The sequence below is a fragment of the Columba livia genome, chromosome 4 (genome assembly GCF_036013475.1).
Source record: "Columba livia isolate bColLiv1 breed racing homer chromosome 4, bColLiv1.pat.W.v2, whole genome shotgun sequence".
In the NCBI taxonomy this organism is placed as follows: domain Eukaryota; kingdom Metazoa; phylum Chordata; class Aves; order Columbiformes; family Columbidae; genus Columba; species Columba livia.
Genome location: NC_088605.1, coordinates 2,935,888 through 2,952,431, shown reverse-complemented (window position 1 = coordinate 2,952,431; position 16,544 = coordinate 2,935,888). Strand labels below are relative to the sequence as shown.

Below are 16,544 nucleotides of genomic sequence, written 5' to 3'. Positions count from 1 at the left end.
AACCCTTGGGAATCCCCAGAGCCACATTTGAGTTATCTACAGGGACCAAACACACCAAAAATCCTGATTTCTCGCTAGAAATGGTTCTTTCTCCAGCGACCAGGCCACACCACCGAGAGCAACACAAGGCCTAGGCCCCAAATTCGAGGCCTTTTTAATTAAAAATAATACAATAAAAAAAGCTGGCAGGGGGAATAATGAGTTCAGACGCTTCATGCAGATGGTTAAAGACCCACTCAGCAGCCAAAACTTTTAAGTTTACCAAAATTCCACAGCAAGGAATGGCCCAGGGGGGTGTCACTCACCAGTGGCATTCGGCGTCCCCTCCACATTGACATTGATGAAGAAGCGGATGCTGTCCCCCGAGACGATGGAGGAGTTCACCGTGTCGAAGAGCTCCTCGCCCCCTGACTCCTCCCTGGCCCTGCAGCCATCATCCGTGTCGCACTTGAGATACCCTGCAACAAAATGTGAAAGTGGTTAATGGGGACGCACCAGGGCCTGGAGCCACTCGGTGAGGGGATACCCACTTCTTAACAATTTGAAGGACATCTCCTATGCCTGGCGAGGGATGAAAACAACAGAAAAATCAGTTTTGATGCTTTTTGGATCAGCCTCAGAGGTGGGTCTCAAGGGCAGCTGCAGGGCCTGGAGAGACCATGGGCCTCGCACACCGGCCCACCCGCCGGGCCAACGGCAAGTGGTGGATCCCAGGGGATGCACCTCCCTCCTCTCCAATCACAAAAATAACACCACGCAAGGTGAAAACTCCAACTGGAAACCATCAAAATTGCCAAGCAGCGACCCAAGAAGCCAAAACTGGCACCACGGCCCCCCCCAGTACACCCCCAAACTCGACACGTTCGGCAGTTTGAATCACCAGCACCGTGCGGCCGTTTCAGTCGCGGTTCAGCAATTTGAAACCCAGAGGGGGGAAGGTAGGAAAAAAAGGTTTCCAAGGAGATACCTGATATGGACAGGCAGACCTACAGCTCCCCGTGGGGCAGAGGAGCAGGTCACAGGAGGCAGCAGCACCAAGAAAGCAGGACAAGTTTCTTAATTACAGCGGACAACTCCTTAGCCTTTTGCAATGCGTCTAATTAGAGTTTAACCTAGCCACATTCAACAGCAAGCTGGTTCACTGCAATGTTTTATTACGAAGCAGCTGGAGGACTCTTGTGGTGTGCTCATGTATCATGTTTAATTAGGAGAATTAGGGACATTATAGAATGTCAATTTTTACATTACCAGGATTATTCAGCAGCTTCTACCCATCTTCTGACAAGTCTTTTACGCTTAATTTGAAGCAGGAGGGATATATTTCATTAGCTTGCTTTAAGGCACTACGGCAAAATGAAAAGGATGAACTTCAAGGCAGAAGCTTGAATGGAAACAAAAAGTATTAATGGCTTTTTTTTAAAAAAAAACACAACTCATAAGCAAACAAAGGTGGCAGCAGCATCTTGGAGTGATCTTGAGCCAACAGTAGAAAACAAGCCCCGAGCGGGGAGGCCACAAACAGGAACCCGGTGACACAGCACAGGGGCAGCAGGGCTTCCTGCTGTGGGTGACACCCCACGGGCACTCATCCCAAACACTCATCACCTCTCTGGCAGGGCTGCAGGGGCTCCAAGACTTCAGGTGACTTCTGAGCTGCTTATCTAGGGCATGGGAAACCTGACAAGATGCTCAGATTAATTCCCCTCCCGATCTCTGCCTCCTTTATTTATCTCTTTTACATGAAAAAATGTGAATGGGTTTCTGTCAGAACTGCTCTGAAAGCCTCAAAAAGCATCCAAGTTGCTGCTGTCCCCATCCAACCTGCCACCAAAATGCACCAAAGGTACCATCCTCTGCTGCTGGTGGAGCTTAAGCAGCTGTTTCCACCCCTGCACGACAGAAACTTGCCCAAAACAGCCAAAAATAATTGAGTGAGGAGAGCATAGGAGACACCTGAATGCAGTACCTGAAGTATCACAGCACCAGGTATGAAACACCTGGCTGGCAGATGTGTCAGGATCAAGCGGCAGCCTGTGTCATGGAGGGATGGACAAGAACCAGGCAGGTTCCCATTGGCTTTGGAAGCATATGCAAGCATCTCAATCCCAAACAAAGCATCAAATTTGGGGTTTGGTTCCTCTGAAACACATGATGGACACCACAATCTCTCCCCAGCAAAGTAGAGCACCCACCAGTGCTGACAGCCTCCCTATGCCAGCTTGGGCTGCCCTGCAAAGCAAAAATCATCCTGTGCTAGGCTCAAATCACTGATCCCAGCTTTTCCATCTCAGCCATATCCAGGATTGCAGTCCCAGGGAAGTTGTCACAACAGGTTTGAGCTTCTCCATCCTTCCCTTTTTGGTGGGTCCAATGAGAGGCATGTGGGGGCAAGATGGTTTGAGCACACAGCTCTGAGAACACAGCTGAGCTTTTCCCCACTGTCTTAATGCAATTAAGACACAGATGGGTAAATGGGTAAAAGCCAAGCAGGGAAAACTTGTTTATTGACCTCCCAAAGCCCACTGAAACTGGCCCTGACAGCAGAGAGGGCTGGAGACAGGAGAGAAGCAGCACAGGAGCTGGAAGAAGGGCAAGGGTGGAGTAAGATCAGAGGGTTGGGCAGAGGTCAGCGAGGACTCTGGCAAGGGAAGCATCCTCTGTTCCTCCCTCTTTAGGGGAGGAAAGAGCAGAACAAAAGGCAGCCGAAGCCTCGTGTCCCTTGGGCAAGGGACGGACAAAACACTCAGCTTGCAAATAATCCCAAACCTGGGCTGTACAAGAACTGCGCTCCCAGGCAGGTGTCTGCTTTGTCACTAAACCACCTTAAGGCTTCAAACCCACTCCTTGTTTAGAATCCTTCAGCCTGTTAAGCCTGCCAGGCATTTTAAAATGCAAGCAACTTACTCCTGTCAAATGCAGGGTCACCTCGAGGTGAGAAGATGAGCTGTGTGCATGGCAGATGCACCTTTCCTTCCCTCTGAGCATGGATCAGTAGCTGCCTCCAGCCCCGGCAGCTGTTTTCTCCCCATCGCCTGATGAACACCAAGTGCCATCCCTGCTGCTTGAAGGGCAGCAGATGCCACAAGCGACAGCAGAAGCTGTTCAGCTCCTCTGAAAGTTTGGCTGGTGTTTTGCAGAAGTTGAGAGCCAGATCTGCTGTGGCCGTCACATAATTTGTATAAATATCAATCAGGTTGCCATATGGAAGCACTATCATTAATGCTTTATAACCTGTGCTTCGAGCAGTCGCTCAAGGGAGGCGGAGGGGGTTTAGACACCTTTGCATACTGCCTTAAGTTGGCTGGGGAAGAGTTTAAGAGCCCGAAAATGATGCTCCCCCCCATCTCCACCACTGCGGATTGCTGCCTTCATACACAGGCAGCATTTGCTGCAGCACCATGAGCTACATGACAGGGTGAGTCAGACCTCTGAGCACAGGAAGTGCCACTTCACCCTGAAATATTGTCTGAAAGCACTAGAGAAAAAGATTTTGCTGAGCAGGGGGTCAGAGCTGGGAACTGAGCTAAGCTTGGCTTAGAAGATCCCTGCACCCCTCCTGCACCTTGAAGAACACCTTGTGGTCAGGATGATCCCCCTCAGTCCATTCTGCAGGACTCATCTCATCGCAAAGAGAAAAGCAAGAGCATGAAAAGTGCACAAGGCCAAGGACAGCAGGTACCATCCTTTAGTACTACAGGAATAAAATCAACTTCTCACCCTGTGCAGCCATAAGTAGCAGATGCCTTGACCCTGAGTCCTTCTGTACCTCAGCCCATCATATGCAACATGAAAATAAACCATCCCCCTTCTAGTACAGATGCCGTGAATTTTAAGAAGAGGCAATTTCCCTAGCCGTTCCTCTCTAAAGCACAACCCCCTCCCCTGTAATTCATGCCTGGCCCAGACCTGCCTTTCTCCAACATCTCAATATCCACCCCCAGCCTTCTCTCCTTACTCTCATCACCTTCTCAGAGCCACTTCATCTACCCGGTCCTGCCACTATCAGCCCTCTCACAATCCCGACAAGGTGCTTTGCCCTGCGGCTATTCGGCTTTTGAGCTGAGTTTTAAGAGCCCAGGAAGAGCAGGGAATTGAGCTGCAGCAATCAGAGGTGGCATTAACTCTCCCTCCACTGCCTTAGTGGCACCTGGCAGCTGCACCTGGGGTAATAAAAAATATCAGAGTAGGAGTTAGCAGGAAGCACAACTTCAGCCACATCATATACGTTCCCTAGAAAAGCTTAATTGCTCCGTGGGAGCAGCACTCACAGCCCAAGGGCTGCAGACTTCTCCAGGAAAGCCAAAAAAATCTTAATCACACTCAATTTCCTGGGAGAGAAGCAGTTCTATTACTAATAACATCATCTCATATCCTAGGTTATGAGGCTTATGCCAGACACAGCCCCAGCATAACCTCTCGGTTATGCCTCAGAGGAGACAAAGCCAATCACTGTATTTTAATCAACATCTGCAAGCATCCACACTAACCAGGAGGATAGGAGTGCAAATGCATCTATCCACACATTGCTGCAGACTCAGTTTAGCACAGAAAGCCAGACAAAGCATCTAAGAAAGATTTTTGGGGGGAGATTGGGCATTTCTTCCTTTTGGCATTACCCAGATGTTGTCCACTTCTGGGCATGTGCATGCTACACATTTTTTATTTAATCAGATATATTGCTGCTACTGTTTTAACCGAAGTTACATGGATGAGATAAGGTACATATCCACATAGCTAGATTAGCAGGGCAAAAATAAGAAAGCTAAGATCAAAGCTTGTCAATAGCTATTGACCTCTGCCAAGTCTCTGCACAAATTGGTGGCTTTATTTCTAAAGGACATATGCTACATTAGCACTCCAAATACTCAATGCAGTTTTCTGGAAACCACTGCTCTTTAACCTCACATTTCAAGGTACGCTACAAATCTGGAAAAGTGTTTTCATTTACAGCACCTCTTTGCACAGCAAAGCCTATTCCTGCAGCCAAATCCAAGTCCCAGCTTCCAGAATCACTGGATGGCATCTCTTCTTCAGAAGTGGTAGTTGCCCCATCCCAAAGTCTCTTCAGAAAGCTAAAGTTACATTAAATTGGTTCTTCTGAGCTCAATGTCAGGAAACTCAATCAGCTAGCCCATCTCAGATTTCTCAAATGAGTTTTGAAGCACAAAAGACAGCAAATTACAGGATGGTCCTTTTTACTGCTTTTGCAAAACAGGACTTATGGACACCTCACCAGAACACAGGAGCAACAGCAGGTGCTCTGCTCCTGGCAGCTTCAGCAGCCTCAGACATTTCACCCTGGGAAAAGGTAAAGTTTTCCTTCTAACATCACTGCTTTAGATGCATTTGTCACTGAAGAAAACCCAAAAATCCAACCGTTGGCCCCACTCTTAGCATTTCAAGCCATAAACCTCACAGCCAGAGAACCAGCTCTGCTGGAGCCCAACAGGCAAAGGCAAGAGTTTGCAAGTTCTCGTTTCAAACGAGCCCAAGAGCTATTTACATCTACTTTCTCAGAAGAAGTACAGAAGGACAACAGAAACAATAATAGTATATATTCAATAGCTTATAAAGGTAAGCAGGGAGCAACTGGGACATGAGCATTACCCTAAAATCAGATCCGGTTCTTGAAGCATCCCAGTGCTCAGCTAGAATACAGTGTTAAGAAACTCAAGAGAAAATTAAGCCCTGTATCTAACTAAAAACCAGTCACGATACTGGCATTAAATTAAAAACAAAACACACACAATTCAGCTTCATCTGACTCTTCCACTCTCATGGATTTTCAACTTAAACCAACAGCAGACACTAATTTTGAGTAAAGGCATGAGGTTTTGATTAACCTCAGCTAAATTGATCAGCCTAAGCTTTAAGCTATCAGAGGACTTGCTTGGTTCCCCGAGTGCTGCAGGGTTGCAGATTCACTGCATCACTCAGAAAATACCCAAATACCCAACAATGGGTGGCAAAAAGAAACTCAATAATGGAGCCTCCACCTCCATTCCGACCTTCACGCTCTGCACAAAACTTGTGTTGCCTCCAAAGGTTAGATAACCTTACAATTAGTTAAGGTTAGCAGGGATAAAGCAATTGAAGGATTTGGGAGAGATCAGGAAGAACTTTGTACATGTGTTACCAGTCCTCCAATCTGCAAAGTATTCTAGAAAAAAAGGGTTTAAATACCATCCTGCTCTCACACTAAGACAAGTTTCTGGTCACATCTCATATGCTGATTTCCACATAATCACCTATTTATCAAAATAATTCTCATTTTTCAGGCAAAAAACCCCAATCCTATGGATAGAACATCTTTCACACAGGTATTTGCCTAAATTTTTCATGCTCCTGCTGAGGTTAAACTTCAAAGATAGGGGGTTACTTATTGTTTTGAATCACAAGAGTCTGAAAAAACAGCTGTGAAAAATTCCTTCCTAACAAATTATTTCATTACGCAGACAAGAACAATTGAAATGCTGCAGCCACCAAGCAATAGCAACACTATCAAGTCACGTTTCGCAAAGCTGTCTCTCTCAAAATTAAAATTTTAAGCCACGGCGATTAAATAAAGCTGTTCTGCATACAGTTGGATGCTTGCTAGAATTTTAAGCTTTTCCTTTGCTCCACAGCAGAGAGATTCCCTGGCAAAGCTCCCTGGTTTTGTCCTAAGGAGACTCGCCCATGGTGTGGCAGGCAGCCACATGGCTGTGGTCCGTGCCAGCCCAGGAGAAGACAACTGGGAGGGCAGGGGATGTCCACGGACTGCGGTGTTGGACTGCTGAGAACTGTTTGGCACAACGAGTCCAAAGTTTCTCTCTCCCATGCTTTGCTTAAAATCACAGAATCATTCTGGTTGGAAAAGACCCTCAAGATCGAGTCCAAACATTCCCCACCCCTGGCACTGCCCCATGTCCCTGAGAACCTCATGTCCATCTGTTCAACCCTCCAGGGATGGCAACTCCAGCACTGCCCTGGGCAGCCTGTTCCAATGCCCCACAGCCCTTTGGGGAAGAAATTGTTCCCCAGATCCAACCTCAAACTCCCCTGGCGCAACTTGAGGCCGTTTCCTCTGCTCCTGGCGCTTGTTCCTGGGGAGCAGAGCCCGACCCCCCTGGCTCCAAGCTCCTTTCAGGCAGTTCAGAGATCAGAAGGTCTCCCCTCAGCTCCTGTTCTCCAGCTGAACCCCCCAGGTCCCTCAGCCGCTCCATCACACTTGTGCTCCAGCCCCTCACCAGCTCCGTTCCCTTCTCTCAACTCGCTCCAGCACCTCAAGGCCTTTCTTGGCGTGAGGGGCCCAAAACTGACCCAAGATTTGAGGTCTGGCCTCCCCAATGCCCAGCACAGAAGACCAACCTGCTTTATTAAGCTAAATATTCTAGGTTGGTACAGGTAGACTAACAACTTCTCCAGGTCACCTAGATGGGATTTAGAGATATGTCCTCTCCTCCCAGCCCCTCCATGAGTAGCTTAAGGGGCAGAAGAGCTGGGGAAGCATTGGATGATGCTTCTTGGCTCTTGAGCAGCCACTGGGAACCCATCAGATGCAGGTTTGCAGCCTTTTGGAGTAACAGCCACCTGCTTCAAGACCACAGAACTAAACCATAACCTCCTCCTGTGGAGAAAAAAAAAGAGATGTAGAAAGTGTCTAGCAGGTGCAATCACCAACACCAGACCTGAATCCTTTCAGTACCGGATCCCTCCAGTGCTGGCCAGCCATGTTTCCAACCCTACTTCAAGTCAGTCTTTTGTCACAAGGAGCCAGATGGAAACCAAGCTTCCCTTGCCACTTCAGTAATAATTCATAACAGAACTGAAAGAACTGATCTGCTGTAAAAAAAACCCAAAACAAATACACAACACCCAGGCACTTTGAATTAATTCCAGTATTGTGTTTTGCAGCCAGATTTCTAGGAAATGTTGTGAATAGTCCAAGTAATTCAGTGGGGCTCTGTTTATTTTTTTGTTGTTTTGTTTTTACAAAACACAGCAGCACGTGGAGGTTCAGCTCCATACCAGAACCCACAGAAATCAGGAGTGTTCATTTTATTATAGGCCTCCCAATAGACAGTTCTCTGAAATAACAATCTGCAAGAAACCTGCAAGCGGCCCCTTGGGCTCTCCATAGGTAGCAATAGCTCATCTCCTACTGGTAAACTGGGCATCTCATCAGGGGAAACCTATTGCAAAATGATTTGTTTCACTAAAAAAATTTAGATTCATCTCATAGTTAGGCAAACAATTCCAAAATAGATACAGGCAAATTTAAAAAAGAAAAAACACACACACAAAAAAACCCACCACACAAAACAAACCACCCATAGCACACATACCAAACTGTAAACTGAAAAACAAAACCAAGCAGATAAAACATATCCAAACATCCCAAGGCAGACTGGGGCCTTGGGGCCCCTCAATGCAACTGCAATTTATTGTGCCAGCAAAACCAATTAATAAGTCAGAGGAGACCAAGCAGTGAGGGATTTGCTCTGGAAGACAAATATAAAATATTACGGTGCGATATCTGTCGAGCCAGCTTTGAAATAATGCAACAAATTCACATATCGCCAGCGCTATACTGGGACTCCTTCCTTCGGATTTTGCTAGAGGAACTAGAAACCCTCTGGTTGTGTCTTATCAGCAAAAGTTCTGGGGTCAATTAAAAAGCTCATCATGCACTGGCAGAATTTAATCACTTGCAGCTAATACTGATAGTTTTAGAGCTAATCCACTCGTTGCAGACACTGGATTTCCCCACCACCATCACGGAGGGTGCAGGAGGTTGACAGCCAACAGTGCGGCGCTTGATAAGCAGTTACTCCGAGCACTGATTGCCGAGCTGCATTTCGTCAGGACTCCAATTATCTTTAGGTCTGGATTGGGTCTACACAATCATCTCGTTAGTCACTTAAAGCTGCCGGGGAGAAAAACTCATTTTGGCAAAACAACTTTGCGGAAGATTCAATTGACATAAACACACGCGGATCGCTCGCGGGGAGGATGAGGGGACACCAAATGCTACTCATCTGCTTGTGCTTGTTCCACTGACTCAAAAGAATGAGTAAAAGCATGGATTTTCATCAGCAAGAATGTCAAGGGGACAGCTATTGAAAATGACAACACATGGGTTGAAAACACAACGTGGTCAACAACTGTCATTGTACCCGCTGCCACCACACTCCCCATCAGAAACTTCTCACTGGCAGGTACAAACTGATTTCCTTGTTTTTTCCCTTGGTTTTGCCTCTAGAGAGCAAACTACTACATAGATTTTACCCCCCTCCCACTCACCCCGCATGCATTTACCTTCTGCAATGCACTAAAGGCCACAAAAGTGACTTTAAGTCAAGTTCTTCCAGCAACACAGGAAGAAAAGACAGTATGATAGAAACTGGAACCTGTAGCTCAAGACACGGGCTCCTTGGATTAATTTTCCAGCTTTTTAGCCCATTAAGAAGTTATCAAATAGGTTGGTACATGGTTGGGACCATAACAACCCTCTGAGCTTCCAGAATAGTCAGATATTAGCATCTCTCCACTAGAAAATCCTTCCTGGGCTTTCCTCAGCAATTAACAAACAGCTACAAATTATTAAATATGGAATTAAGTTTTTATGACCAGTTAGTATCCAGGAGATTCTTACAAAACACTGGTTTGGGGCTACAGCAAAGACTACCATCACAACAGTTTAAACTAAACCTGGAGTCTCAACTTGAGTTTTAACATTGCCACAGCTGCTCTTGAGAATGCAACAAGGGTAAGGAAAAAGCTGGCAGAGAGACACAGTGTCTGAAGAGAGCCCCAGATATTGTCAGAAACAAAAACATCCTAATTACTAGGAAAACAGAAAACCATATGTCTATGCACGATCTCAGAAGGAGATAAGGAAAAAACTCGGCCATGCAATGAGCAATAGTATCAAAAGATGTTTCTCTACTGAGAAAGAAGGAAGAAAATATAAGTGCTAAGGCAATCAAAGGAAGACGTTTATCTTTCTTCCCCCGCTCTCACAGAATCCCAGAATGTCAGGATTGGAAGGGACCTGGAAAGCTCATCCAGTGCAATCCCCCCATGGAGCAGGAACACCCAGATGAGGTTACACAGGAAGGTGTCCAGGCGGGTTGGAATGTCTGCAGAGAAGGAGACTCCACAACCCCCTGGGCAGCCTGGGCCAGGCTCTGCCACCCTCACCAGGAAAAAGTTTCTTCTCAAATTTAAGTGGTACCTCCTGTGTTCCAGTTTGCACCCATTACCCCTTGTCCTGTCACTGGTTGTCACCGAGAAGAGCCTGGCTCCATCCTCCTGACACTCACCCTTTATATATTTCTAAACATTGAGGTCACCTCTCAGTCTCCTCCAGCTCCAGAGCCCCAGCTCCCTCAGCCTTTCCTCACACGGGAGATGCTCCACTCCCTTCAGCATCTTGGTGGCTGCGCTGGACTCTCTCCAGCAGTTCCCTGTCCTGCTGGAACTGAGGGGCCACAACTGGACACACTATTCCAGGTGTGGTCTCCCCAGGGCAGAGCAGAGGGGCAGGAGAACCTCTCTGACCTACTGACCACCCCCTTCTAACCCACCCCAGGTACCATTGGCCTTCCTGGCCACAAGGGCCCAGTGCTGGCTCATGGTGGTTTTTAGTTTAAAGGTTGGGCAAGAGCATCTCTTGGTCTCCATAATGACCTGGCAGATCCCAGCAAGTGGTGCCAAGAAAGAGCCTAATCATCACACAGCTGCATTTCAAAACAAGCAGTTTTGAAACCATGTGAAAAGGTAACTTCTTCCTCTGTGGTTTCCTCTAGCCCTGATTATGTTTTTGGGTAAGTCTTGAAGAATCTGAGCACATGAGACTTCTGTACAGAGAGAGTGGAGGGATGTGAATATTGACACGCAACCTCCAAGATGTGCTGCCCATATATTCTGTGCAGATACACACAAGCCCACAGTTAAATCAGGCAGTCGGAGGTGACTCATCACTCAACAGCAACTGAACTTTTAAAAAAAGGTCAGTTTGTAATGAGGAACGAGAATGACAGCAGATTTGAGCGTGAAATAACCAAGAAATCCACTGTATTTTCAGTCACAGTTACTACAGCATTCAATCCTGCATGCAGGCTGAAGAGGACAACCTTCCCTCCTACCCAAAAACGACAGGGAAGCAAAGCAGCATACACAGTTTCATGATGTCCTTAATGATACCTCTAAGGTGTCATCTCCTTAAAACAAAAGAGGAAGCCAAGTAATAACACAAATAGAGCAGAAATAAATGCTCGCTGCCATGGCACCAAGTTGCATATCTCATGGGAGAGCTTTGCACAGGGAATGCCCCAACTACAAACATGCGCTCTAAAAACATCCAGATTTCTGCTTTTTTTGTTGTTGCTTGGACAGTTTCAGGAAGAATAAACATCGAGTCCTGGAGGGGACACGTAGAACCTTTCCACAGAAGATGCTAAGACAGAAAGCTTAGTGTTCCCTGGGGCAGGAGGGCTTGGGATGAAGCAGGTGACACCAAAACACAGAATCCCAGAATGTCAGGGGTTGGAAGGGACCTGGAAAGCTCATCCAGTGCAATCCCCCCATGAAGCACGAACACCCAGATGAGGTTACACAGGAAGGTGTCCAGGCGGGTTGGAATGTCTGCACAGAAGGAGACTCCACAACCTCCCTGGGCAGCCTGGGCCAGGCTCCGCCATCCTCACCATGAAGAAGTTCCTTCTCAAATTTAAGTGGAACCTTTTGTGTTCCAGTTTGAACCCATTACCCCTTGTCCTGCCACTGGTTGTCACTGAGAAGAGCCTGGCTCCATCCTCCTGACACTCATCCTTTATGTATCTGTAAACATTAACAAGGTCACCCCTCAGTCTCCTCTTGTCCAGCTCCAGAGCCCCAGCTCCCTCAGCCTTTCCTCACACGGGAGATGCTCCACTCCCTTCAGCATCTTGGTGGCTGCGCTGGACTCTCTGCAGCAGTTCCCTGTCCTGCTGGAACTGAGGGGCCACAACTGGACACAAGATTCCAGGTGTGGTCTCCCCAGGGCAGAACAGAGGGGCAGGAGAACCTCTCTGACCTACTGACCACCCCCTTCTAACCCACCCCAGGTACCATTGGCCTTCCTGGCCACAAGGGCCCAGTGCTGGCTCACAGTCACCCTGCTGTCCCCAGGTCCCTTTCCCCTATGCTGCTCTCCAATAGGTCATTCCCCAGCTTATACTGGAACCTGGGGTTGTTCCTGCCCAGATGTCAGACTCTATGTTTTCCCTTGTTATATCACACAGTAGAATTTCTCCCCAAGCCTTTACACAGCTCTCAGCCAGATGCTGGAGACTCAGTCATCTCTCCAGGTCCCAACCTGGATCACCCTCTTACATTCCCAGTCCTCAAGAAAGCACCAGCCACATCCCAAGGGACCAGAAGGAAGCCACAGAAGGCCAGAGCAAGACCGCCCAGACCTCATGCACCACGTACTCTTAGAAAACCTGCCAATACCAAAGAAATAAAGCATCCCTGAGGTCAGGGATTAATTTCTGCTGTTCTACAATTCAATCCAGCCTTCAGAAAATACCTCCCAATAGAGCTGAGAGTACATTTCATCCTTTTGCACCCAGAAACCTGCTCCATTTAACGCTTTCAGAGAAGGCAAGCGAGCCAGTACCAAAGGAAACACTGTCAAAAGAGATGCTGGATCTACTGCAGCTGACATCTGGCAGATGTTCAGCTTCCCCTTTCCCATATGTTAAAACTTGGCCCCCTGGAAAAAAGAAAGATAAGCCTTGAGACAGCAACAGGCCTAAACAACATTTGAGTCTTCTACTCTCCCCATTTGGAAGTACCTAATACTCCAAGCACTGCCCCTTCTCAAGGGCAAGAAGCCCCAAGACCTTCAAAACTACATCCTGAAGAGGCTGGTCTTGAGTCAAAATCTCAATACGATCTCTCCCTAGCAACCCCCGGTACACACTGAGCCACCTCTGTTGAGGCAGATGATACAAATGTCCAAGTGCCACAACTTAATTCAAATAATATTATTATTATTAATAAAATCTTTGAGGGCACTGCGTGCTGAAAGACATGTTTACCAGAGCCATCCAACATTTGCCTGGCAGGTTGTCTCCAAAGGGATCTGACACCTCCACGTGATTTCCACTCCAGAAAAAGGCGCACAGATACACCTGCAAGCCTGCACTACAGGAAAACATCCTGAAAGAACTTGAAAAACAAGGAGCCACCCAGAACAGTCACTGATGACAATGCAAAGATGATTATTTACTGCTTTGCATATCTAGAACATCTACAGGATTTAAAAATGCAGAGTCTGCTTCAAGTACAAGATTACACAACTACCATGCAGGATGCTGTTCACATGCTGCTTAAACTAAATGCATTTTGGATCTCTTGAGTTTGAAGTCCAGCTAACCCCATAGCGCATCTGTCCCTCCAGTACAGTGACACTATACACAAACAAGTCAAATAATACTTGCCACTCTCTTCAAAGAAGTATCCATTCCTTGACATCGCTGCTGGTGGAGACTCTAAAAAGACAGAAAAAGAGAAATCATCAAGATGCTGAGTGTCCTCACCTTACTGCTAAACTCACTGTAAGTCTGGGTTACACCAGCAAGCCAGGCTCAAAATACTGCAGGCATCAGATTTTCCTGAGTGTGGCAACTTCAACCTTTTGTTTATTGACTTGTATTTACCAGAATATTCCATACAGTCACAGTTACTGCTTGAAAAGAGTTAAGTGGTCTCAGACATCCTGGGCTGGGACCACAAAACAGCAAGACTAAAGATCAGGACAAGCCTGATCATCTCAGTGACCTATTAAACCTGAACAAATGCATCCAAAAATAATACAGCCTGAGCATCTACAAAGCTTGTATACAAAAATAAAAGCTATAATGAAGTCCAGGCTGTAGCTTATGCTTATGTAACAAGAACCAGTTTAATTTAGAAAAAACAACTCAATTTAGATGAGAACAGGATATCGCATCCTATTCTGCTGCTCCTAATTGTTAGGATATCCCAAAACAGTGCTTGGCACTTGGAGATAAGCACCAGAACTCTGTAGCTTTCCTGGGTCTCCTTCCTGAGCTGGGGTCCTGCAAGCACCATCTGCACCAACAGGGTGTCCCGAGGAAACCACACGTGGGAAGTGACGCTGCCCAAGGACGAACCCACAAACGCAGTGGGACCAAATCCTTTATTTGTTAGCAAGGCAGTCCTGCCATTAACTGCTGACAAAATTACGTATTGAGCACGCAAAGAGATGTACAAACAGCACAGGAGGCACCTGCCTTCAGGTGTGATTGAAGGCTGGTACCCAAACCCAGCCTGGCTGGTTTTAATACTAATAATATTTGACAGTTCAGACTGCCTAGGTTAGGAGCACCAGCTTTTCTGCACAGGTGCATGCCCTGTTTTACAGTGAGCTAACAAAGCTCTTTACTTGAGCAAAAGTCACCCAAGCGGTCTCTTAGAAAGCTACTACTAGATGATGCCCATTTACATGTTTCTTCCCAGCCAAAACGCAATCAAAAAGAGGAATATATTTGCTCTGTCTTTCCCAATTCATTAAGCTAATCAAACATTACCTACGCAAGCCTGGGATGAATTTGGGCCAACAAGGAAAGAGGTTTTCCCTGCTTTATTGTTCTACAGATTAGGCTTCCTGCTTCTCGTTTGAGGTATGAGACAGTTTCCCAAAAACCCTTTCTCTACCCTATAACTTTTGGCTTACAGGTTATATGCTCTGGTTTGTTCCCCCCCCCCTTTACAGTGTGTCACATTTTCAAGCATCATAATTCATCCTGGTCCACTGGGAACCTTTGTGCACCAGACGGATACAAGTCACGCCACTGACGGCAGCACCTTCCAGCCCTAACGCTTGTCACAGACCTTCAGTGCAGACAGTTCCTGGAGGGACACCCTGATGACCATTAAAAAAAATAATAATAAAATAAAATACAAAAACCTGAGGGCAATTCAACTGTCTGGTCCAAGAGAGAAACACGATGTTCCAAAATTCATCCCAGAACAATAGGCTGGAGGAACAAATGCACCCTGGCCAAGGGGCACCCATTACACTAGTCAATTGTTTCCCTCCACCTGGAAGGGAAGGAGAAGATCCATCCAGACTAATTAGCATGCTAACGATCAAAGGAAAGTCTTTTTTTTTTTTTAAGAGGCTCTTATTGTGTAATGATTGCATTTACGTATTTCACAGAAACAAAATACACCTATGCGGATGGATTACCCAAGGACCTGACGTTCCCACCAGGAAGGTATATCAACTTCTCATTTCTGTTACAGCTTCTGAGGGAGCCTGAAGCAACATGTTCATCCTTCACCAGGCAAAATGAGACGCACTGTTTGCTTTTTAACTGAACACACCTATTTCTATGGCTTGATAATGCCTAATGAGCAGGAATTCAGAGCTGGCTGGTTGGTTTCCTTGTTAAAAGTATCTTCTAACTGCAGCATTGCCCAAGTTGACATCATACCTTTACAGAAGGCTCTGATTTGGTCGTTGCTTGGACCAGGCATGAAAAGGGCAAAGCTGGGGTATTACAGCAGTCAGTGCCACTTCATTAGGTGGCACTCGTTCCTCTGAGTCACTAACGAGCGATAGTCCCCTAGGCAACACGCTCAAGCATTTATGTTGGAGGTACTGTTTTTTCAGATGAGTCATAAAACAGAGGTCTTAACCTTGTAATTAAAGATGCAATGGCAAGTTTGGGAAAAAAAAGGGTCAGGTGCTCACCCTACTATTGTCCTGACTGAAATCCAGCCCTGGTAATTTGTCTTCTCCCTGTGTAATGTTGTCCCATAGCACCAAAGGGACTCAGGCTTCCAAACAGTCTTGCTGGAGCCTTTTGAAGAGCTGTTACAACCCCCCACGGAAGGGGCTACGCACATTAGTATCAGGAATGGTGTGTAATGTGCCCAGGAGGTAAAAGGTAATGGGGTGTTTACGCAAGCCCAGACACACGCATAGAGCTACTGGACTAGCTTGAAGATATAAGCAGAAGCAGAGGTAGGATGGGTAAATTGGGGGCCACATAATCTGCATCTCTGAGAGCCAAGAAAAAGTAGCATTTAACTGAGCAGAACAGAGAAAGAGGGGGCAATTAATATATTTCCTCCTTATGCATCAGTCATCTTCTCCCTATAGGCTGGACATGAGGAAGAAATTGTTGTCCCTGAGGGTGGTGAGAGCCTGGCCCAGGTTGGGCAGAGAGGTGGTGGATGAACCATCCCTGGAGACATCCCAGGCCAGGCTGGACGGGGCTCTGAGCAACCTGAGCTGGTGAAGATGTCCCTGCTCATGGCAGGGGGGGCATTGGGGGGCTTGGAACATCACTTCCAACACAAACTCTTTCTACAACACTGTATTTTCCTTAATCAATTTCGCACAAGCATAGCTTATATGTTTATGGGACGCTAGCTAAGGACAAGACCAGCTAGACTGTGCTTAAGTGCATACTCAGTAGCAGTTGGCATGGCAAACAACAGCACATGCCTCTCCTTGCATAAGGCTTATGGGATTTTTA

General features: G+C 46.7%; 1 protein-coding gene across 10 annotated transcripts in view; it reads right to left on the bottom strand.

The window, feature by feature from the left end:
• Positions 1-16,544, bottom strand: part of SLC4A11 (solute carrier family 4 member 11) — a 127,348-nt gene that overhangs the window by 69,702 nt on the left and 41,102 nt on the right. For 8 of the 10 annotated variants that reach the window (XM_065060203.1, XM_021292862.2, XM_065060202.1 and 5 more), the window contains exons 2-3: positions 13,473-13,523; positions 306-458 (exon numbers count right to left, since the gene is read on the bottom strand). In XM_065060203.1, the coding sequence (XP_064916275.1) occupies positions 306-458; positions 13,473-13,523 (204 nt within the window). The remainder of the gene's footprint in view (positions 1-305; positions 459-13,472; positions 13,524-16,544) is intronic. The other 2 variants (XM_065060204.1, XM_065060200.1) reach the window with 1 other exon arrangement.